Source organism: Rhinoderma darwinii, chromosome 1 (genome assembly GCF_050947455.1).
Source record: "Rhinoderma darwinii isolate aRhiDar2 chromosome 1, aRhiDar2.hap1, whole genome shotgun sequence".
Taxonomy (NCBI): Eukaryota; Metazoa; Chordata; class Amphibia; order Anura; family Rhinodermatidae; genus Rhinoderma; species Rhinoderma darwinii.
The window spans coordinates 304,797,173-304,822,029 of NC_134687.1; the positions used below are offsets into that span (position 1 = coordinate 304,797,173).

The window sequence follows — 24,857 nt, forward strand, 5'->3', positions numbered from 1 at the left end:
TTTCACATTGAGGAACAGATTGACTGATAAAAAAAAAAAAAAGTTTCGAACCTTGTACAACACCTATTACAGAATCATGAAAGCGATCTCCTGAAACCCTCTGCGCAGCTGTGACCACAATTTTAGTCAACCATTTATGACTATTCTATACATTGATTTCGATTGAGAATAGCCTGACAAGATACCACTCCTCTTATTAGAAAGAATAAGCACAGTAATAACGACCCATAAACAGTAATGGCCTATACTGCTGCCGTGTCTATGAAGCTCTGTCTCCTCACCTTCACTTTCTGTGCCTCATTGATGCTCTGCTGGTAACTGCCAATATAAAACCAGTTTTTGACATCGAACAGTTCGTCCACTTCTCCCTGTGCAGCCATCTCTAAACCAGACACGTCACCCGGCCTGCTTTGCCCCACTTCCGCCTGCGTACGGCTCTTCTCAGCGCATGCGCGGGTCGCGCGTCCCCTAGGTTCAATAGAATTGCGGCGCATAGTTGTGACGGTGAATGTACGTACCGGAAGTGCTGTCTGTGTTCACGTGTGTTTGGAGAAAATGGACGGGTTTGCGAAGTTGGGGCTTTCATCGTGGTTAATTGAGCAATGCAAGCAGCTGGGTGTCCGCAAACCAAGCCCGGTTCAAGAGAACTGTATCCCGCCCATTCTGGACGGTACGTAGATGGTATTCTATGAGTCTGACATAAAAGCACATTTTATAGTCCATCTTACCACTATTTGGTGTGAAGCAGAACACAACAAAGATTAGGCAAACCTACTGCGAGGTAAAAGTTTGCGCAGTTGCCCATAGCAGCCAATCAACTTCCAGATATTATGGAAAAATAACCTGATTGGTTGCTATGGGTAGCTACTCCACTTTTCCCTTGCACCAGATCTGGTAAATCGCCGGATAGCTGACAGGAGGTCCATAAAGATCCCTGCCCCCGTGTTTACTACTTTATCACATACTGCCACGTCTGAGAACCTCCTGACATGTTTACTCATGAGCAAATGACATTAGGAGATCTTTATAAGACTTCCAGTTATATACTGCCCCCTGCAGACGTGAGGTTGTCATTCAGCTGTCAGCCCTGATTCCCCCATTAAAGCCCTCAAAACTGCTGACAGCGCTATATAGGGGAGGGCAAGTGCTGCTCTGCGGGGCAGCTCTAGCGTCCAATCAGGAGACCAATAGAGCAGCCACTCAGAGGGCAGGGGCTGGCAGCATGTAGTGAGCAGAGCCTCCTCTGTAAGATCCATCTGAAAGTGATCCTGCATTTCCCCTGCAGCAGATGGTAAAATCAGTTGGGTGCCAGGAGCTGAAATATAAGGGTATGTGCACACACACTAATTACGTCCGTAATTGACGGACGTATTTCGGCCGCAAGTACCGGACCGAACACAGTGCAGGGAGCCGGGCTCCTAGCATCATACTTATGTACGATGCTAGGAGTCTCTGCAGGACAACTGTCCCGTACTGAAAACATGATTACAGTACGGGACAGTTGTCCTGCAGCGAGGCAGGGACTCCTAGCATCGTACATAACTATGATGCTACGAGCCCGGCTCCCTGCACTGTGTTCGGTCCGGGACTTGCGGCCGAAATACGTCCGTCAATTACGGACGTAATTAGTGTGTGTGCACATACCCTAAGACCGCCCTTCAACATGCCCATTTGGCTGTTCTGAATATGCATGTGATGTCAATAAGGCACTATAAGATGAGCAGCTGCCAGGCACCGCTTCTCTTCAGGAAAAATGAAAGCATCCAATCTGAGGGATCCTTGTTTCCGCAGACCGGGGTCACTTTCTGAGAGCCCAGTAGACCGGTTGTTGTCAGGATCTGATAACGAGTATGTAATATCCATGACCAGCGTTATAAGCAATACTGGATTTACATCTCTGTAGGTACAAGAAGCCTCGCTCAATAGAAACGTCCGATTATTAAACCCACACCCCAAATCACACCCATTATGCAAATAAATACAAAAAGCCAACCTGAAATCAATTTATATTCTTAAACCAGCACCATATGCAGTCAGTACCTGCGTGACAGGACATTGACCAGTGACGATGAAGATCCTTCCAGGGCGATTCTTTGGAAGCGGATTGAGTATATGTGAAGCGAACACTTGCTGGCTGCTCATTGAGGTTGGGCACTTAGGTCCTTTAACTGACAGTGTCTCAATTCATCCATTTGGTGCTATATTTGAGGTCAGATTCTTCAAAACTGAACAAGACAAAGCATTTTTTTTTAAATGGACTTTCCCTTGTGTTCTTGGGCATTGTCACAGGCTATGCCAAACCTGTCCAGTAGGTCCAGCTGTCATCTGTTTACAGGGGGGTACCAAATAAAGAGCTAGCCTTGCATGTGTGTGGGTCTATACATTGAAGTGTATGGAAGTTACAAAATTGCCCAGCATGCAGTCCTGACTCTTACCTCTAGAGGCAGTCACGAATACATAGGAAGCATCGCAAATGAAGATAGACCAGTGTCAGGTGCTGTGTCGTCATTGAGACCTTGTGTGGATCCAAATTGGCCAATACATTGATGCCCACACGTAACGAAGATGTATTCACACAAGGTCTCCATGACAACACTTCACCTGGCAGAAATCAGATGGGGACATGTCATCAGAGTCTCCCATTGGTGGAGCATCAGGCTTTGGGCCTGTAACTTTAGGCCATCATATCTCTGCATGGAAGGGTATTTCTTCTAGTAGATTGCCTTTCAGTGTATGTTGGTTGTATCTTCTATATACAAATGCTGTGATCACGTGTGGTGATTTGTTGAACTGCTTCTATTTTTGGGTAGGCCGTGACTGCATGGGTTGTTCTAAAACTGGCAGTGGCAAGACTGCTGCGTTTGTTCTACCCATACTCCAGAAGCTGTCTGAGGATCCTTTCGGAATATTTTGCTTGGTGCTCACACCCACTCGGTAAGATCGTTCAGTATGTTCATATTCAGCATTTTTTTTTTCTTCTGCCAAAGCCATGAGTGGATCCTGAACGGAAGTGTAAAGGAAAGGCTTAGACTATGTTCACACGGTATATGTTCAGGCTGAAAAATACGAGGCTGATTTTAAGAGAACACAGCCCTAGAAATCCAGATGGTTTTTTTAGCTGATTGTTGAGCATTTTTCTAGCGTGTTTTGAGGTGTCAATGGGAAAAATCAGCTTGTACAACGCTTGAAGTGACGTGGCACTTTTTTTAAAATTTTAATTGTATTTTTTTTACAATGTCTTTTTTAATTCAGCAGCGTAAAAATACGGCTTGTATGAACTACACAGTGTATTTCCCATTGAAGTAAATGGAAAGCTGTTTACAGGCGTGTTTCGGAGCGGCTTAAAGAGGCTCTGTCACCAGATTTTGCAGCCCCTATCTGCTATTGCAGCAGATCGGCGCTGCAATGGAGATAAGAGTAACGTTTTTATTTTTAAAAAACAAGCATTTTTGGCCAAGTTATGACCATTTTTGTAGTTATGCAAATGAGGCTTGCAAAAGTTCAAGTGGGCGTGTTTAAAAGTAAAAGTCCAAGTGGGCGTGTATTATGTGCATACATCGGGGCGTTTTTACTTCTTTTACTAGCTGGGCGTTCTGATGAGAAGTTTCATCCACTTCTCTTCAGAACGCCCAGCTTCTGGCAGTGCAGACACAGCCGTGTTCTCGAGAGATCACGCTGTGACGTCACTCACAGGTCCTTCATCGTGTCAGACGAGCGAGGACACATCGGCACCAGAGGCTACAGATGATTCTGCAGCAGCATCGGCTTTTGCAGGTAAGTAGCTACATCGACTTACCTGCTAACGCCGATGCTGCTGCAGAATCAACTGAAGCCTCTGGTGCCGATGTGTCCGACACGATGCAGGACCTGAGAGTGACGACACAGCGTGATCTCTCGAGAACACGGCTGTGTCTGCACTGTCAGAAGCTGGGCGTTCTGAAGAGAAGTGGATGATACTTCTATACACAACGCCCAGCTAGTAAAAGTAGTAAAAACGCCCCGATGTACGCACATAATACACGCCCACTTGGACTTTTACTTTTAAACACGCCCAGTTGTACTTTTGCAAGCCTCATTTGCATAACTACAAAAATGGTCATAACTTGGCCAAAAATGCTCGTTTTTAAAAAATAAAAACGTTACTGTAATCTACATTGCAGCGCCTATCTGCTGCAATAGCAGATAGGGGCTGCAAAATCTGGTGACAGAGCCTCTTTACGCTTTGAAATACGCCTGACGTTGTGCCGCGTGGCCATGGCCTTATGCTTCTCTTTTTTTGGATTCAATCTCGGTTTTGCATTAAAAAAGATCTGAAGAAACAGAAACGATTACAACCTGGTACACCGTCCCTTGCATAGGCTCTCAGTCCACACTTTATTTGTATAATGCTTTGGCATTGTTTCTTATATAACGCTCAATTTTTCTACCAAATTGTGCCATACTTAGTGGTCGCTCCTAATGTATCGTTCAATCTACTTACTACTATGAACCTTCTGTAATACCTTGGCACAGCTTTCCACATGCACACAATCCATTAGAACTGTTTTTTTCCAGAGCCGTTCAGATCCATTACATGGCTTTTATTTGGATTACTGGTGTATATGTGACCATATACCGTACATCAATTCCACCATAAATGTTTGTCAGAATGATTATTAACCCAACATAGGCCAATTTGTATGCAACTGCACATGGTTATTACACGACCGTATTTTTTCCCACCTGTAAATACTGGCGTAAATACGGGTCCGGTGTCACACGTATTCCACCCGTTTTGCACCAGTATTTACGAACCCGTGCCCGTAAATATGGGTCCGGTGTCACACGTATTCCACCCGTATTTACGAGCACGTTTTTGGCGGCAAAATAGCACTGCACTAATCGGCAGCCCCTTCTCTCTATCAGTGCAGGATAGAGAGAAGGGACAGCCCTTTCTGTAATTAAAGTTAAAGAAATTCATACTTACCCGGCCGTTGTCTTGGTGACGCGTCCCTCTTTTCACATCCAGCCCGACATCCCTGGATGACGCGGCAGTCCATGTGACCGCTGCAGCCTGTGATTGACCTGTGATTGGCTGCAGCGGTCACATGGCCTGAAACGTCATCCAGGACGTCGGGCCGGATGTCGAGAGGGACGCGTCACCAAGGCAACGGGCGGGAGACCGGACTGGAGGAAGCAGGAAGTTGTCGGTAAGTATGAACGTCTTTTATTTTTATTTTTTACAGGTTTATACTGATCGGTAGTCACTGTCCAGGGTGCTGAAAGAGTTACTGCCGATCAGTTAACTCTTTCAGCTCCCTGGACAGTGACTATTTACTGACGTCGCTTAGCAACGCTGCCGTAATGACGGGTGCACACATGTAGCCACCCGTCATTACGAGAGCTCCATAGACTTCTATGGGCTGCCCGTGCCGTTATTACGGCCTGAAATAGGACATGTTCTATCTTTTTCAACGGCACGGGCACCTTCCTGTGAGAAAACGGGAAGGCACCCGTCGCCAATAGAAGTCTATGAGCCCGTTATTACGGGTCGTAATTACGACCCGTAATAACGGGAGTTTTTACGGTCGTGTGCATGAGGCCTTATTCTAACTTTTACAATTTGCCTAAATTTACTCCATCATATACAATCCACAACATGGATGAACATAGCTTTTTTTTGTTGACACATAAGATGCATTGGACGAACCGTGAATGTATAGTCACCGTCTTAGAGCAATGCTGTTTGAAAATGTGTATTACCATGTAGGACTGGGCAATTATGACCTAAATCAAAATCCCCATTAATTGAACATGTAACCGAGTACGATTATTTAGGCCACGCCCCCTGTTTGCATGCTACGGCATTCTAATTTATGTTTATCCCCTGAGCCTGCTGTATTTTACTGTATATAATCTACCTCCTGACACTGCCCCCACACAGTATATTGCCTACAGTGCTCCCCTCACAGTATAATGCCCCATAGCTGCCACCACACAGTATAATGCCCCTATAACTACCCTCCACACAGTATAATGCCCTTATAACTACCCTCTACACCGTATAATACCCCCCTAGCTGCCTCCACACAGTATAATGTTCCCTTTAGCTGCCTCCACACAGTATAATGCCTCCATAGCTGCCTCCACACAGTATAATGCCTCCATAGCTGCCTCCACACAGTTTAATGCCCCCATAGCTGCCTCCACACAGTTTAATGCCCCCATAGCTGCCTCCACACAGTATAATGTCCCCATAGCTGCCCTTCACACAGTTTAATGCCCCCATAGCTGCCTCAACACTGTTTTTAATGATCCCATAGCTGCCTCCACACAGTATAATGTCCCCATAGCTGCCTCCACAAAGTTTAATGCCCCCATAGCTGCCTCGACACCGTATAATGCCCCCATAGCTACCTCGACACCGTATAATGCCCCCATAGCTGCCTCGACACCGTATAATGCCCCCATAGCTGCCTCGACACCGTATAATGCCCCCATAGCTGCCTCGACACCGTATAATGCCCCCATAGCTGCCTCGACACCGTATAATGCCCCCATAGCTGCCTCGACACCGTATAGTGTCCCCATAGCTGCCTCGACACGTATAATGCCCCCATAGCTGCTCCCACACAGTATAATGCCCCCATAGCTGCCCTCCACACAGTATAATGCCCCCATAGCTGCCCTCCACACAGTATAATGCCCCCATAGCTGCCCTCCACACAGTATAATGCCCCCATAGCTGCCCTCCACACAGTATAATGCCCCCATAGCTGCCCTCCACACAGTATATATAATGTCTCCCATAGCTGCCCTCCACACAGTATAATGCCCCCATAGCTGCACTCCACACAGTATAATGCCCCCATAGCTGCCCTCCACACAGTAGGAAGTCCCCCATAGTTGCCCCCTCGCAGTATAATGACCCATAGCTGCCCCCACGCTGTATGATGCCCCCACAGCCCCAATAGTGCCTGATAAAAAATAACATGCATACTCGCCTAACTCCGTTCCAACGACAAGAGGCAGAGATCCCTCAGCTCCTCCGTGATGTGCGGCTCGGCGCAGACAGGCGTGGTGACGTTACCGCTTTGCGTCCGGCGATACATAGTGAAAGGCTCCCTGCTCTACCATTGGATTCAACTGTATCTGCGTAATGAAGATGCAGATACAGTTTAAGGCCCCATGCACACGGGCCCATGGACTTCTATTTCTTTTACTTTTACTGCGGAAAGGGCTGTCCTTTCTCTTTAGCCTGCACTGATAGAGAGAAGGGGCTGCTGATTACTGCAGTGCAATTTTGCAGCGAAAACGTGCCTGTAAATACAGGTGGAATACTGGTGACACTGGACCCGTATTTACGGGCACGGGTCCGTAAATACTGGTGCAATACGGGTCAAATATGTGTTACCAAGGACCCGTATTTACGCCAGTATTTACGGGAGGACAAAAATACGTTCATGTGCATGAGGCCTAAACCGAGGGATTTTTTTTTTTTCAGTTTTTCAATTAATTGCCCAGCCCTACTACCATGACACATACATGATGACCATGTGTATTCCGTTGTCTACAGAGAACTGGCATATCAGATTGCTGAGCAGTTTCGCGTCCTTGGCAAGCCACTGGGCCTGAAGGACTGTTTAGTTGTTGGCGGAATGGGTATGTATCTCCTATTCAGGGTCTATGACTTAATTCTAGAAGAATGTGTTTGTATTTCTTTAAATGTGTGCTTCCTTACACTGTATTTTCTGCACAGACATGGTTGCACAAGCTTTGCAGCTGTCCAGAAAACCGCATATCGTCATAGCTACACCCGGTCGTTTGGCTGACCACATTCGCAGTTCAAACACTTTCAGCATCAAAAGGATTAAATTCTTGGTAAGTTGCTGGACAATGAAATAACGGAAGTTGTACCCAGAAAATGTGCATTGAAAGCATTTTTCAATGGGGTTTTTTTTTTGAATAAAGGTTTTCCACCTAAGTTTATTTTAAAATATGGTTAAAATGGCAGTAAGCTGGAGAAGTGCGTGGTCCTACCACGCTGCCTTTACACTTATTTGCCCCTTCTCCGCTGAGTGCTAGTAATATGAAACCGAAAGTCTTCCAGGTATATGTTGCCTGACAACGCTATAAAAAAATATTAGGCAGCTTATGCCTATCAACCAGAGTGTCAGACGAGACTTGACTCTTTAGCGCCAAAATATATTGGCACCGTGCTGACAGCCGTAAAAGGGAAAAATAACTTCGCCACAGGCACACAACGCCATTGTCCATTCTGTCATCACTATTTTGGGTGTAATCTGTATTAGTTTACGATATATTCCCTTGTGGACATACAGGTAAATGATATCTTTTGACTTTTTTTAGTCTCTCGTTTTTTCTAAATGCTGGGGCTGCAGTCAGGGCCCTGACCAATCAGATTCAGCATTGTATGTCAAATGCATGACTAGCTATTTTGTTAAGATACATGGATCAAATTCAGACATCTGCAGTGTAAGTTACTGAAAGTAAATCAAGTGGCAAAGTGCAGAATATATTTCATAGAATTCTATAATGACTGGTCCCAAGACTCAGACAAGAATCATGTTCGTGAAAGATCCTATTTAAGTATAATTTCCTTAAATTTTTGACCATCAGGTTCTGGATGAGGCGGATCGACTACTGGAACAGGGTTGTACTGATTTTACGCAAGACTTGCAGGTGATTCTTGGAGCAATTCCTGCCCAGAGACAGACTCTTCTCTTCAGTGCCACATTGACGGACACCCTGCAGGAGCTGAAATCCATTGCAATGAACAAGCCATTCTTCTGGGAATCCACTTCAGAGTGAGGAGCTGAATATTTATGACAGTAGATTGTGGTTTTGCATCTTCTATTCGCATACATACTGCCCTTCACTAAGCAGCATTATAGCGGGATGGTCAGATATTTATGCTGCCCTGTCTGAGGACAGCATTAAGAAGTGACAAACACACTGTCACTTATTAGTGTTAAGTACTTCAGGAGAACTTAGAACTTATGGGGCGCACACTCAGCGGCACAAGTATGATTACCAGTATATTCATGCTCCACATGATATGCCAAAAATATCCGATAGATGCGGATCCCACCTTTAGGACATGCACATATCTTTAGAATGGGGCCCCCTGACCTCCGTCCTACCTTCTGTTGCTCTCAAGCCATTGATTGACAAAGTGGTCGGAGGTATGGAAACAGCTGAGCTTGCTGGGATATATAGAAGTGAATGGGAGTCACAGAAACAGCGTAGCATGGCGAGCTATGCTTTTTCCATGAACTCGGGAGCTACTGAAACTGCATAGCTCACTATTCTACGCTGTTTCCGGAACGATCACCTCTGCGGGAGTTATGCAAACAGCATAGGTCCGCAAGCACGGCTGTTATCGTACTCCCGCCCGCTTAGTCATTCAGTTGCCGTAGAGCAAAAGAGGGTAGGACGGGGGTCATGAGGCCCGGTTATTGAAATAAAAGAAAACAATATACAACCTCACCGCTTGATCTTTTCACATAATAACATCCAATAAATGGAAAGTAAAAACCTTGAGCGGTGAGACCTGTATATTTTTTTGGTTGGGAGTTTTAAGAAGATATGTGGGTACTCTCTTTTCAGAATCAACTGCTCTGTTTATAATATTTGTTGATCCTTGTGTGCTTATTCTGTTTATGTTCTAGAGATAGGTGCAGGTCCTAAAGGTGGGACCTGCGTGTATTGGACATTTACGGCACATCCACACGATAAATGTCCAAGATGGGAAAAAACGCTTTCAATTGATCTAGTTAAGTGACCGCACGCTGAAATCCGCATGTCTGTCACGTCTTTATGCTGCCCCCAGACAGTGCAGCATAAATATCTGCGTGATCCGCTTTAATTAAAGGAGAGCTGAACTGAAAGTTATTAGGAAAGTTTGGTCTGTTAAAAGTTATGTGTTTATAAAATAATATATAATAGGAGTGAATGGCGTTTCTGCAGATTTCTCTCATTGGACCAGCCTGCCACGTCAGATTGGCATTAAAGAGGTTCATACTTCATAGGACAAAGATGGTTTTCATTTGTCCTAGCTGTAAGAGTAATATTTGAGTTTTTCAATTCTAGTAAATTGTCAGATTGTGAAATCTTCATAGTGACATAATGACATAGAACGATGTATTCCATAACATTATGCTTGTCCATACGTTTTTCGTTATGAAATATAGAGTCTTTCTAAGGCATGTGCATGTTGACGGGTTAATCCGTTTTGGAACTTCTGTCCGTTGATATTGTCATGTTTTTCTGACATTTAGATTTTATAGTTTTTGTAAGTTTTGATAGTCTGAATAGAACTCTGCACTGACTTACTACATTTGCTGTGATGCCTTGGTAATACCTTTAGTCAAGCAGTTGTACATCACTATAGTATGCTAAAATACTACTACTTAACCCTTTATTATTGAAAGATTATCCTCAAACTGCTGTTACAATAAATTGCGGAATATCACCAAGTTGTGCTAATTTATGAATACTTGGTTTAAAGAGTTATTGCTTTTCTTTCCCGTTCATTAAAAATAAATTTGGTATGCAGCATAACTTACATATACATAGATGCAACGTAATTTTTTTTCTTTAGGGTGCGGACAGTGGAGCAGTTAGACCAGAGATTCATCCTGGTACCTGAGAAAGTGAAAGATGCGTATTTGGTGCATTTGATCCAGAAGTTCCAGGATGAGCATGAGGATTGGTCCATTATGATCTTTACCAACACTTGCAAGTAAGCTCTGATGTATTTCATTGCAGAATATGATTTTTTTGTAATGGAAGTATAATAAATAATACTGGTGGGGTGTCCCTTGCATAAGTCATGTACTTCGCACACTGCTAAGGCTCGGTGTGTAGCTGCCTTACAGTTCCTGCACAGTTTATGTATTAAGAAGCCGGTATCATGCCAGTATAACAAGGGATGTTCATATCAAAGATAGGATCTGACTGCTGAGACCCCTTTCTGATTGGTGGGGTTCTGACTGCATGGTACCCCCACCAATCCTGACAATGAAGAATCCACAGTGCTGGTTTAGCACTCTAGCCCCTTTCACTTTTTTTCTTATGCACAGCGGTGCTCGAGGCCACCTGTCCATTCACAGTCTGGAGATGGCAGCGGGTTCTGGAGATAGATGGATATGCCATAAATGTATATGATGGGACTACTCCTCTAATTTATCGATTGTAACAATTTGAATCATGGTGTTTTGACATCTTGAAATTGTCCTTTTGATGTTCCAGGAACTGCCAAATCCTGAACATGATGCTCCGTGAGTTCAGTTTTCCGTCTGTAGCGTTGCACTCCATGATGAAGCAGGTAAGTGTTTACAAATTGCACCTTAAATTTTATTAGGTGATAGAGAGGATTTTTACTTCACCTGATTGGTACGGATTTTCCATCAATAATCTCCCTCTCCTATAGTACACCAAACCATTAGCGTTTAAATTGAAGATTTACTTTTGAAGCAAATCTAAGATCCCTATTATTCTGTCGGCATTTTTCTTGTCTACGTAGGCTGCAGCCCAGCATGCACATACTTATTTTGAAAGCTTATTACCACTTTTTATCTATTGTGAAAATCTATGTTACCTGCACCATATTGAGGTGTGGAATAGATCTGACTTTATATGCGAGTCCAAACTCCTAGCCTTGTGCATTCATGACACGTGAATAGGACTGGCTCTGTAGGGCGCACTACATATACCAACTCCATTTGCAAAATCAAACCTTATACATGGTACCCAGTGCTTCTAACTCTTCTCCAGCATAGGGCAGTAGTTACTGGTTGTAAACGTCTTTGTATTCTCTCTCCATAGAAAGCTAGATTTGCGGCTCTTGCAAAATTCAAGTCAAGTGCTTACAAGATTCTAATTGCGACCGATGTGGCGGCCAGGTGAGAAAACATGCATGGTGCCAATCCATTATTTCTTAAAGGGAATGTGTTGCCAGAAAAACATGTTTGGTTTTTTTTAATTAAACATTTAGTGTGTGGGTGATTAAACATTGTTCAAATTTTTTTTATTTTTTTCACGAGTCAGGAAATATTATAAATTAATTCTAATTTAGAATATTTCCCATTTCTGGTCACTAGATGGAGCTATTCCCAAAATTGCAGCATTGCAAAATTGGGTAAAAAGCCCTCGCTCTAGTGAGCTCTCAGCATCCCCCCCCCTCCTTTATCCTGGCTAGTGCCGGGATAAACGAGGGGTTTGAACGGTGTAACCTCCTACACTGTGTGTCGCCATTTTTTGAGCTAACACACAGTGTAGTAGGTTTACATACAGTAGTAAACACACACAAACACGAACATACATTGAAATCTCTTACCTGCTCCTGCCGCCGCGGCTCCCTCCAGCCCGTCCTCTCCGTCTGCTGCCGCTGGTCCAAGTGCACAAGTCCGGAAGCCGCGACCGGAAGTAGTAATATTACTGTCCGGCCGCGACTTCCGGTCCACAGGAAAATGGAGCCGGACGGCGCCAATTTCAAATTGGACTGTGTGGGAGCGGCGCATGCGCAGTTCCCACACAGACGCCGTACACAGAAGTGAATGGGACGGGACCCGTTCGCAGTCCCTATGGGACTGTGGCTGCCGTATTCCATGTCTGTATGTGTCGTTAATCGACACATACAGAAATGGAACAAAAAATGGCAGCCCCCATAGGGAAGAAAAAGTGTAAAAATAAGAAAAAGTAAAACACAAACACACAAATAAATATAAACGTTTTTAATAAAGCACTAACATCTTTAACATATAAAAAAATAATTTGTGATGACACTGTTCCTTTAAGCTTTCTCCTTCCGTCACTGGCATGTAGGGTTTAAGGTGTTTTTCTGCTTGTATGCCACCTGACAGAAGCTGTCCAGTCGATTATATGGAGAAGAGTTGTTCAGCTGACAGGCCGTGCTTGGAGAAGACCTACCATGCTATAGTTAAAGGGAACTTGTCAGCAGTTTTGAGACTTCAAAATTGCTGACAGTGCGATATAGGGGAGGGCAACGTAACTTTACATTTTGTCTGACTGAGGAACTGACGTGTAATTTCCCCGGTACGGCGGTTGCAAGTGACACTCTCTGCTCTAACGGCCAATCAGGAGACCGCTAGAGTTGTCACTTGGAGGGGCCTTGGCTGACCGTGTGCAATGAGGAGAGCCAAGGAGTACTTGCACATCAAGTGCCTGCCTCAGTGGCACTTGCAACAGTGGTGCTGGGGGTAATTAAACAAGAGGTATCGTTACAATGCCTGTGCCCTTCCTCCCCTATATTGCGCTTTCAGCAGTTTTGAGGTTCTTTCTAAATAAAAGAATTAGAGAATTTGTGATGCGATTTCTGGTGTATGGCCGTAATCGCAGGCGTTTTCTAGATCTAAAAGCTGAGGGCCGCCTGTTTGTAATTCTTCTGTGTGTTGTACAGGACTAACTGACCTGTTGTAGTGTAGTGGAGAGAAATCTACCCCTGAGAAGACTCTTCAGCCGATTCTTGTATTCGGTGTCCAACAATAAGGATTACCGTCTCCTTATAGTCCTGCTTATTCAGATGTGTCTGACAGGTTTTAGTTGTTTAGTGCAGTGTGGGGTCTTCCTTGGAAGAGCTACCGGAATCCCATTTGGTATTTGTACAAATAGCAGGCAGCTCTTTCATCATTACGATCATTCATGTCAATTATTCTGCACATGTAATGTCAGTAGAACCAGCCGCTTATCCCTCCCTGTGTGTAGACATGCTATTAAGGGCTGAAGATCTCATAGTCTATAATAGCTATACAGTGTCTCCGAGAGAGGCCAAAGGGACACTGTGCTCTGCAGAATGCGGTAGTCTCTTTATTCTACTGATAGGTGAGTGAGTCTTGTGCAAAGGATAATTTTCTGCTTATTATTTACCTGTCCAGGGGGCTGGATATTCCCACGGTGCAGGTTGTGATCAATCACAATACCCCAGGCCTTCCAAAGATCTACATCCATCGTGTGGGCCGCACAGCCAGGGCAGGTAGGATTCTGTCCGCACCAAACAATAATAGCCTTTTGTTTTATTAACTGGATAAAATGCCAATTATTTGGGGTCTCAGACTAAAAATGCCAGGGGCTTTTATTTTCTCATTACTGGTCCGCTCATTCTGTACAGTAATTACATTTTCTATCCCCGATTTCGGTATTCGATTAGGGCTTTATTATACAATACCTTATTTTGCCAGGTCTATTGATATAAGTTTACATTTACAGATTTACAGTGTGAGCTGCTTATTTTGCTTTACCGAACACTACTCTCGTATGCGTATATAAATACCTGCTTCGCAGCAAGGACCCCCCCCCTTTCTCCCAAAGCAAAAAAAAGTGTTTTATATAATTAAATATTAAAGATGACCTAAAATGAAACTGGCTAAATATGGGAATAATACAATAATTTCTATGGCCAGCACAATATATAAAGAAATATACAGTTAGTCCTTTCTTAGGGCTCATTCAGACGAGCGTTACCAATCACCGCACACGCACCCGTGTAATTCAATGGGGCCATTCACACGTGCGATGTTTTTCACACAGCGAGTGTCTGTTGCATGAAACTCACTGCATGTCCTATATTGGTGCGTTTTCACCACGCACCTAGTCGCCTGTTGAAGTCTGTGGGTGCGTTAAAACCATGGACAGCACACAGACTACATCCGTGTGCTGTCCGTGTTTCACGCATCAGTTACATAGAAAAGCAGAGAAATAAATGTACAAAAAAAAATAAAGTGCTTGCACGGATGTGAAGAACACATGCCACACGCAAAGCACACGGATAAGAAATGTAGGAAAAACGCTTCGTTTTTTACGCGTGCAAATTGGACGTGCTCCTCTTGAAGGTTAGGAATAATGAAAAAAAATGTTGATGCTGTAAATTGTCTTGTGCCAAAAATCCCAAAGGACTGTGTGTCTGGCTTTACCAAAATAAGTAATCCTGTTTTTTATGAAGGTAGACATCATGCAGCGGTATTGTGCTTACTGATGGCTCTTTGTGTCAGTAAGGAGTGCTAATGGTGGAGACGGACGCAATGAGTGATCGAAAAAAGAATGGCTGCATCACACATGTAGCTGAATTCATATAAACTTGTCTTTAGTCTAGTGATGCAACATTTCAGCTACATGCTTGAAAAAGTCCTCTATCGCTGAAACGTTGAATCACTGGTGTAAAGACTCGTTTATTTCAACTTGGGTTATTTGTGTCGCCATTCTTTTTTTTTTTTTTTGGTATGCGCATTGCAACGGGTGGGACGGACCAAACCCACAAGGTGACGTGCACATTTGACCCGATTTGGTTGCTGCTCAAACAACGAAATTTTGCATGGAGCGTTCGGTGACCGTAATAATTGCTCTCTGTACGTATCCTCTGTGACTTGTAGACTGTGCAATACAGGGCATGTAACTAAATGTATATTACCTATAGACCCTAGCCTTCGCATGTAAAATAACCGATCATACATACCTGCTTATCTCTAATAATCATTATAAATCTTTATTGATGTATCATTACACAACATCCTTTATAAGCAATTAAAAAATAGCCACATAAAAAGCTCCTACCCATAAAATGGGACAGCGGGAAGCTGCCGTGGTATTGCCACATCACAAATACACCATAAGGTAAGCGCGTCATGCCACGGGCCAGAATACTAAACCATCCGCATGGAGCATATATTATTGACAAGAGTATATTTACATTGTAATAAGATATTTCAAATCTATAACATACTGTCTATTGGATGACAATTCACACCGAAAATCACAGATCCCACTGTGGCTTCACACACTTCTCATTTTTTTATGGGTAGGGTTTTTTTTGTATGTCTTTTAAGGGGATGTTGTACAATGATACATAAAGATTTCTATAAGTATTCGTGATAACCTGGTATGTCTCATTGATTATTTACATGGTAAGTCTAGGATCTATAGGTGATATACAGATTTTGTTGTTATCCTAACCTGGGTAGTGCTTTATGGTTGAGGCGATCTATATAGGTTTACATGTAAGGAAATGTTATCCCAGATCCTAGTGATGATGTCTATGGAAGAAAGAGTAAAAATGTTTTGATTCTTGACAATCCAACTAGACCTTCACTTTAAACATTCTGCATATTACATAGTGTTTTCAGACGCCACATCCTTTTGTTCACGGACTGTCATGTTTGAAAAGGTAGAATCGGACACTTATAGATGTACATTAAGGATCCATAGCAGGCTATTGGGGATCTGTGTGGATCCATTCAAAATCAAAGGCAATCTACCTCCACCTGTGATCGCCCGCCCGCCCTGACATGAAGCGTGAAGCGATGCCACTGCACTGAAGCTTTGGTCCTATTCTAATTGGACCCGTGCACGATACTTTATGGCCGTCTTGCGGCTTCCACGGCAGCTGTGCTGCCAAACTTGCAATAGCGTCACTACACAACTGATGTCGCATCAAGCGGGAGATCACAAGTAGAGGGTCACTTTCAGGGAGAGGGATGTGGGAGTCTTCTCTAATCTCAACATGTGCTGAGATATTACAGCCTTTCTCTAATTTATTTCTCAGCGCAGTTCTCTTTTTGAAATCATCCTTTTTTTCTTTTTTTTATTGTTTTTTTTTTTTTTTTCCATTTTATTTTAGGGCGGCATGGCATGGCAATAACATTGGTGACTCAGTATGACATTCATCTGGTGCACGCTGTAGAAGAACAGATCAGTGAGTGTCTGATTATTTATGATTTCGTCTTTTGATTTAGCTTTTGGTTGAAATGTTTTTACTCATAAATTTACAACACCTGTAACACTCCATGTTTGTTCACATATTACAATCCTTTACAGGCTCCTTTTTACTTCAATAAATAAATGTATGGTCCGTTTATATTAACCCCTTCCCGCACCTTGACGTTAATGCACTTTGAGGTGAGCAGTCACTTCGCGCACCTCGACGTGCAGTTACGTCTGTGCTTTGACAGTTAACTGCCGCCCGGCGCTACACCGCAGCGGCGGTTAACTGTGCAGGGTATCTGCCCTGCATTCCCTGTTGCCGATCAGCGCCTGATTTCGGCAGTTGACCCCTTTGATGCGGCGGTCGATTCCGATTGCCACATCTAAGGAGTTTAGCAGAGATCGGAAGCCCCCTCGTGAAATCACGGAGGCTGGTGATGGTACCCATGGCAACCAGACGCCAGACAATGGCTTCCGGGCTGCCATGTACAGAAGCCTATGAGGACCAGCCGGAGGGTAGTCGTCGTAGGCTTCCTGTCAGAGTGACTGTCACGTCACAATGACAGTTGGAATGTATTACACTACGTAGGTAGTGTAATGTACTCTAGCAGCGATCAACGCTGCAAGTCTAAGTGTCCCCTAGTGGGACAAATAAAGTTAAAAAAAAGAATAAAAATATTTAAAAAAAAAGTGTAAAAATCAAAGTTATAAGTGATATAAACAAGAACTGCTTTTTTTCCTATAATAAGTCTTTATTATAGGAAAAAAACGAACACGTAAAAAAAAAGTACGCATATTTGGTATCGCCGCGTTCGTAACAACCCCAAATATAAAACTATAATATTATTTTTCCCGCACGGTGAACAGCGCAAAAACAATAAACGAAAAACTATGCCAGAATCACTATTTTTTGGTCACCACCCCTCACAAAATATACAATAAAAAGTGATCAAAAAGTCGCATGTACGCCAAAATGGTACCAATACAAACTACATCCCGTCCCGCAAAAAACAAGCCCTTACACCGCATTTTTGACTGAAAAATAAAAAAGTTATGGCTCTCAGAATATGGGGACAGAAAAAATAGTTTATTTTATAAATAAGTTCTTTTATTGTGTAAACGCTGCAAAATGTAAAAATAACGATATACATATGGTATCGCCGTAATCGTATCGACCCGCAGAATAAAATATAATGGTCATTTATAGCCCAGGGTGAACGCCGTAAAAAATAAATACAAAACATTGTCAGAATTGATGGTTTTTGGTCACGTTGCTTGACGAAAAATGGAATAAAAAGTGATCCAAAAAAAATCGCATGTACCCCAAAACGGTACCAATGAAAACGACAGATTGTCCCGCAAAGAATAAGCCCTCACACAGCTCCGGTGGTGAAAAAATAAAAAAAGTTCTGGCTCCCAGAATATAGCGATGCAAAATGTGCAGTGTTCCAAAAGCGGATAAGATCGGGCGCCATTTATAAGTGCTACACTTGTCACATATCTGCAGATTATTATTTATTTACCCCATTATTATACCCTCTTATTATGCCCCTGATGTACTCTGCCCAGCCTACATGTACCCCCTCATTATAAACTGAAATGCCAGCAAAACCCTTCTGAGCCCTACAGCGTGCCCAAACAGCCGTATACGTCCACCGATATGGCATCGCCATACCCGGGAGAACCCTGTTAATGTTTTATTTGTGGTATTTTCACTTTGCACCATCCGCTGCGCATGAAACCTTTCGCGCACCATGACTTAATAGCATGTCGTGGTGTGGGGGGCGTGATGTATGGAGCATCTCACGTACTGAGCCCGCGCCATACTGTGTGCGTGCGTGTGCGCGTGTGCGCACGCTTGCTATCTGTGGCTATTATGACTTGTATCCTGCATTTTTCAGCAGTTTTCCCCCTCTGCAGGCTCTATCTCTAATTCTCAGGCTTCACTCACTAGCTTAGAGAAAACCAACTGTTATCACATCTTCTAAACACTGCACATGTACAATAGGAGAATCCTGCTCTTTTATCAAAAAAATTAATTTATAAACAAATAAAAAAAATATATAAATATATATATATAATAGAAGCTGCAGTAGTGTGGAGGAGATTATGCAATGGTACAGACCAGTACATCTGAGAATCCAGCACTGGGGTGACTTAGAAATCTTACCAGCAAGCTGCTGCAGCGTCTGTCTGTGTCTTTCTCACTCTGCTCCTGCTCTCCCCTCTCCGTAGACTCCTATTGGCAGCGTGTCTGTGTCTCTCTTGCTGCTCCCTAGTCCTTCTCCCCCGCCCATCTCCATAGACTTTCAGGCAGGCAATAAAGAGATACCGCCCCTCCCCCCACACACACACTTCCTGCAGTTTGTCTCCTCTGCTCAGTAACTAGGAACAGATTTGGCTTGACAACAGGGGGGTGGACAGCAGATTACAGGAAGGGAGACACCTTGTGGCAGTAACTGTACTCAAAATTTGCATGGAAAAAACAGCTAAATTTTAACCGTAAGTAAACTATAAAGTCATATGTCAAGTATACTGTTAGATTAGCATAAATTTGATCTTTAATTTTTCTACATTTCTGAATGGGCAGATCTGAAACTACAAGAATATACAGTGAAAGAAAATGAAGTCCTGAATATCCTCACCCAAGTGAATGTCGCTAGGCGGGAATGTGAAATTGTAAGTATACCATTAGTTCCTTCAGAACATAAGAAGTTTCTGAAATGTGATGGAGGTAGTAAAATGTATTCTCTTTTGCTCCTAGAAACTTGAATGTACAGATTTTGATGAAAAGAAGGAGATTAACAAGAGGAAACAGTTGATTTTAGAAGGGAAGGTAAGGTGCACCCAATTGTCATGGGCTCAATAGTTGTCCATTCATTGGGGTAATATACAATTCGTCTGTGCTTTTGGATATGTTTTAGTATGTATACAACTTGTGTGCTTAAAAATTCGATAAAGATCACTGCTGATGGATTTTGCTTTATCTGAAATGTATTTTCTTGAGTGATGGCTGTTTGGCTGCATTTTAGCTCTGCTCTCCGCTGTGAGCTTTTAGCTTTGTGCTGTGATCAGTGACTGCAGCTTAGCAACAGTGTCTACTGGGAATATAAGGTTTTCTGAATATCCCCTCCTGTCATCAAAAGGGCTCACACTGTTGCTCTGTACACCCATACTTTACACAGCAGCACTGTTTGATCTGATTTATGTGTAAAGCACTGAGGAACTTGTAGTAAAACATTTCTATTCTATAGAGTATACCTTGGATATATAGCATATAATGGTATATGCTGATGTTTTACATTGACATACAGCTACAAGATCCACTTTATTGAAGTTGTATTGCCATTACTTGATAATTTTCTGTCTGGTCGGGTTTTTGTTACTCTATGATGACCAGAATAGCATAGCTTTGCTGCAATATTCTTTCCAGTAGTATCAAAAATCCTGAAACCTGCTGAACCCATAATATGGAAATAGACTCCGTTAGGAACCGTCATATACATTGGAATCAAACACATAACGCCACTGTGAGCAGAGCCTAATGTATATGTAGAATTATAATTAAAGGCTATGTACACCCTTTTGAAAGGATATTTTTAAATAAATCAATGTTTTATCTATTTTTTGAAACCACTTTCAAATTGACTTTAAAGGAACAGTGTCACCACAATTTTTTTTTTAATATGTTAAAGATGTTAGTGCTTTATTAAAAACGTTTGGATTAATTTGTGTGTTTGTGTTTTACTTTTTCTTATTTTTACACTTTTTCTTCCCTATGGGGGCTGCCATTTTTTTTTCCATTTCTGTATGTGTCGATTAACGACACATACAGACATGGAATACGGCAGCCACAGTCCCATAGGGACTGCGAACGGGGCCCGTTCCATCCACTAACATGTACGCCGTCTGTGTGGGAACTGCGCATGCGCCGCTCCCACACAGTTCAATTTGAAATGCGCGCCGTCCGGCGCCATTTTCCTGTGGACCGGAAGTCGCGGCCGGACAGTAAGATTACTACTTCCGGTCGCGGCTTCCGGACTTGTGCACATGGAGCAGCGGCAGCAGACGGAGCGGATGGACCGGAGGGAGCGGCGTCGACTGGAGCAGGTAAGGGATTTCTATGTATGTTTGTGTTTACTACTGTATGTAAACCTTCTACACTGCGTGTTAGCTCAAAAAATGGCGACACACAGTGTAGGAGCTTAGACCGTTCAAACCCCTCGTTTCTCCCGGCACTAGCCAGGATAAAGGAGGGGGGGATGCTGAGAACTCACTAGAGCGAGGGCTTTTTACCCAATTTTGCAGCATAAAGCAATGTGGTTGCTTTACCACATGCAATGCTGCAATTTTGGGAATGGCTCCATCTAGTGACCAGCAATGGGAAATATTATAAATTAGAATCCAATTGAATCCAATTTATAATATTTCCTGACTCGTGAAAAAAAAAAAAAAAATTAGAACAATGTTTAATCACCTATACACTAATTGTTTAACAAAAAAACAAAACATGTTTTGCTGGCAACACATTCCCTTTAAATCAAATTTTTACAATGCAGCTTCTATGTATCTTGTATACATAGAAGCTATATCGTCCCATCTCAGCCGATTCCGTCCGTTTAGCTCAAATGACAGCTCAGCTGAGATCAGGTCCTGCGTGTCCCTGACTCACAGGATCCAGCTAATAACCATCACTTTTAAGTTGATAACTTAGAAATTTAATTATTAATAGGTCCATTTGAAAGTTGCTTAAGCCATTCGCGCACCTGGATGTAATAGCGTGTCTTGGTTTGGGAAATGATGATGTATGGAGCGGGCTCTATATGCTGCGGGTGTCAGCTGTGTATTATAGCTAACAGCCAGGAACATCGATGGTTTAACCCCTTAAATGTCCCCTGCGACAACTCATTGCCCCCAGCACGATACGGGGTGCCAATGGTTGTCATGGCAGCCCAAGGGCCTAATGAAGGCCCCCAGGTCTGACTTCTCCCTGCCTCTAAGCCAAGCCGTGCCTCTGGCAGGGCTTGACAGAAGCCTGTAAAAATGACAATATACTGCAATACATTAGTATTGCTGTGTATTGTACCATGATCGTTCCCATTTTTCCTCTACAGTAATGTCAAAAAAATAAACAAAATTGGTCCTGCAAAAAATAAGCCCCCACACCGCTCAATCAGAAAAAAAAAAAAAGTTCCCACTCTCAATGTGGTGAAACAAAACAATTTTTAACAAATAGTTTTTTCTTTGTAAACTATAAAAAAAAACAATATAAATTTGGTATAGCCGTAAACTTATTGAGCCGCACAATAAGGTTGTCGTTTTTACCGCACGGTGAAAGCTGTAAAAACGATACCCAAAAGCAATGGAGGAATCTGTTTTGGTTTTTTTTCAATTTCAACCCACAAAGATTTTTTTTCCGTTTTCCAGTACATTATATGGTACTCAATGGTGCCATTAAAACTACAACTCAACCCGCACAAAATAATCCCTCACACCACGTTATGGCTCTTGGAAGGCGGGTAGTGAAAAACGAAAATGAAAAAGCAAAAAATGGCTCCGTCCTGGAGGGGTTAAAAACCTAATAAACATTGATTTGATTTATAAAAAAAAATACTTTTAAAGGTGTACATAGCTTTTAAGTATAGAAAAACCTGACACGTTCTTTTAAAGGAACAGTGTCACGAAAAAATTTTTAACATCAGTTTGATTTTAGTCTTTTATTAAAAACTTTTATATTTATTTGTGTGTTTGTGTTTTACTTTTTTTTATTTTTACACTTTTTCTTCCCTATGGGGGGCTGCCATTTTTTACTCCATTTCTGTATGTGTCGATTAACGACACATACAGACATGGAATACGGCAGCTACAGTCCCATAGGGACTGCGAACGGGGCCCGTCCCATCCACTTCTGTGTACGCCGTCTGTGTGGGAACGGCGCATGCGCCGCTCCCACACAGTCCAAGTTGAACTGAGCGCCGTCCGGCGCCATTTTCCTGTAGACCGGAAGTCGCGGCCGGACAGTAAGATTACTACTTCCGGTCGCGGCTTCCGGACTTGTGCACTTGGAGCGGCTGTAGCAGACGGAGCGGACGGACCGGAGGGAGCCGCGGCGGCAGGAGCAGGTAAGAGATTTCTATGTATGTTCGTGTTTGTGTGTGTTTACTACTGTATGTAAACCTACTACACTGTGTGTTATCTCAAAAAATGGCGACACACAGTGTAGGAGGTTAGACCGTTCAAACCCCTCGTTTCTCCCGGCACTAGCCAGGATAAAGGAGGGGGGGATTCTGAGAGCTCACTAGAGCGAGGGATTTTTTTTCCAATTTTGCAGCATAAAGCAATGTGGTTGCTTTACCACATGCAATGCTGCAATTTTGGGAATTGCTCCATCTAGTGACCAGTGCTGGGAAATATTATAAATTAGAATGTAATTTATAATATTTCCTGACTCGTGAAAAAAATAAAAAAAATTAGAACAATGTTTAATCACCTACACACTAATTGTTTAACAAAAAAAAGAATACATTTTTAGCTAACAACACATTCTCTTTAACAAAAGTGAAAAATAAGTGGGTTTTTTGTTCTTGCATGTAAACTAACTTTTTTTGGTAGACAAAAACAACTCAAAGTTATTCAACATTAATGAGTGACTGCACTTTCATTAAACTTGTGATCATACATAGACATATCAAGAGTTTGGACCAATGCTGAAACAAAGGTGTAGAAGCGCTCAGCTGAAGACGGCTCACATAGACGTTCTGTGAGTCGTCTTCAGCCTGACAATGAGCGCTGATCGCAGCCAAAGGAGCAAAGCTCTCAGCTGAGTGCTTCTGCGCCATTGTTTCAGCAACGTGGTGGTCTCATCACCCAGACCCCCACCGATCCAAACTTTTGATATCTCTATGAATTATCAAAAGGTTGATGAAAGTGCAGTTATTCTTTAATAGAAATTCATGATTAAGGGTTTACAAAAATACAAAAGGCTCTAAATAAGTGGAGGACATATAATCAATGTATAGCATAGCCAAAATGTATGTAAATGCAAGGTTGATTGGAAAATCGTATGCATATTTGCATCTAGCGGATGTCCGTAATATTTTTGGTTGACCGAGTCTGAATTTGGCAATACAAAAATAAGGATTACTGTGTCTTCTAACATCAAATTTGTAAAACCTTATGCCTCTTACCCATCTTTAATTGTGCCCCAGTTCTGGGATTCAGTATTCACATGCCATACGTAACCAATACCGTGGGAGGTAAATGGAGGGAAATCTTGGCCATATGATGTCATTTATTTGTGGTCAAATGGTATAAATGGGACGGCATCATTTATGGCTTTGGGCTGTGCATAGTGGATTTCAGACTACCCTGGCTCCCATTAGACAATGCATCTAAGCTGGAGTCACTGATCATTGCTGTGTCTTAGTGGAGCAAAGCTAAAAAGTAGCCAACACTGAAGAAATGAAATATCCGCTAAGCGTTGCCCAAAGGTGCGGACTAGCATATATAGAAACACTATTTCCACAGCTGTACATCTGCTTTAAAAATTAAATAAATGTAATTGCTTTTTATTTATTTTGATGTAAGGATCCAGATCTGGAGGCAAAAAGAAAGGCAGAGCTTGAGAAAATTAAAAAGCAGAAAAAGAAATTTAAGGCGCACATTCAGGACACCATGCAGAAAAAACAAGATGCTCAAGTGCGCAGGAAGTTGAAGAAGAAACACTTCAGACAAGAGAAGGTTGCCAAAGCTCAGCAGTCTTGACTCCCTACTGCATTCACTTAACAGGGCACCCCCCCCAAACAGAGGGTGGAAGTTAGGGCAGCAGCAACTGACTATTTTCTAATGAATCCACTACATACTTGGCATCAGTAGGTGTATATTCTACCAATAATGTATCATTACTATTGAGAGGTTCGTGTGCCTGCAGAGTCACCCTGTGTTATCCTTGGTATGTGTCGCTTGATGGTGGTTCAGTAGCTCTTGGACTTTAAAGCTGGCCGATTTTGACCATTTTGTCTGACAATCGTTTTAAAATTTTGCGACTGATGATGACAGACTCCTTAAAATGTGATCAGGTTGGAAATATTCGGCTGTTGCAGACTGTAAATAAATGTACATGACCTGATTGGCATATTATG

The 24,857-nt window shown here is 42.7% G+C and overlaps 2 protein-coding genes across 2 annotated transcripts in view; one reads left to right on the forward strand and one right to left on the reverse strand.

The window, feature by feature from the left end:
* The window catches only part of COPE (coat protein complex I subunit epsilon), a 32,287-nt gene extending 31,836 nt beyond the window's left edge, over positions 1-451 (reverse strand). Inside the window, exon 1 of the mRNA XM_075825466.1 lies at positions 282-451. Within this exon, the coding sequence (XP_075681581.1) occupies positions 282-380 (99 nt within the window). The 5' untranslated portion in view covers positions 381-451. The remainder of the gene's footprint in view (positions 1-281) is intronic.
* Positions 452-492: 41 nt separating this feature from the next.
* DDX49 (DEAD-box helicase 49) lies at positions 493-24,857 on the forward strand. Its single transcript, XM_075825463.1, has 13 exons — positions 493-670; positions 2,811-2,934; positions 7,556-7,641; positions 7,739-7,860; positions 8,620-8,807; positions 10,604-10,744; positions 11,254-11,329; positions 11,830-11,906; positions 13,899-13,996; positions 16,634-16,708; positions 19,307-19,395; positions 19,481-19,552; positions 24,304-24,857. Exons 1-13 carry the CDS (start codon positions 556-558, stop codon positions 24,478-24,480), a joined length of 1,440 nt encoding a protein of 479 aa, XP_075681578.1. The 5' UTR covers positions 493-555; the 3' UTR covers positions 24,481-24,857.

Bases quoted from the DNA above. Each gene is read 5' to 3' on its own strand.
- DDX49 (XM_075825463.1), top strand. From the start codon at position 556: ATGGACGGGTTTGCGAAGTTGGGGCTTTCATCGTGGTTAATTGAGCAA. The intron at 671-2,810 runs GTACGTAGATGG...ATTTTTGGGTAG, and splicing joins TATCCCGCCCATTCTGGACG to GCCGTGACTGCATGGGTTGT. The intron at 19,396-19,480 runs GTAAGTATACCA...TTTTGCTCCTAG, and splicing joins CTAGGCGGGAATGTGAAATT to AAACTTGAATGTACAGATTT.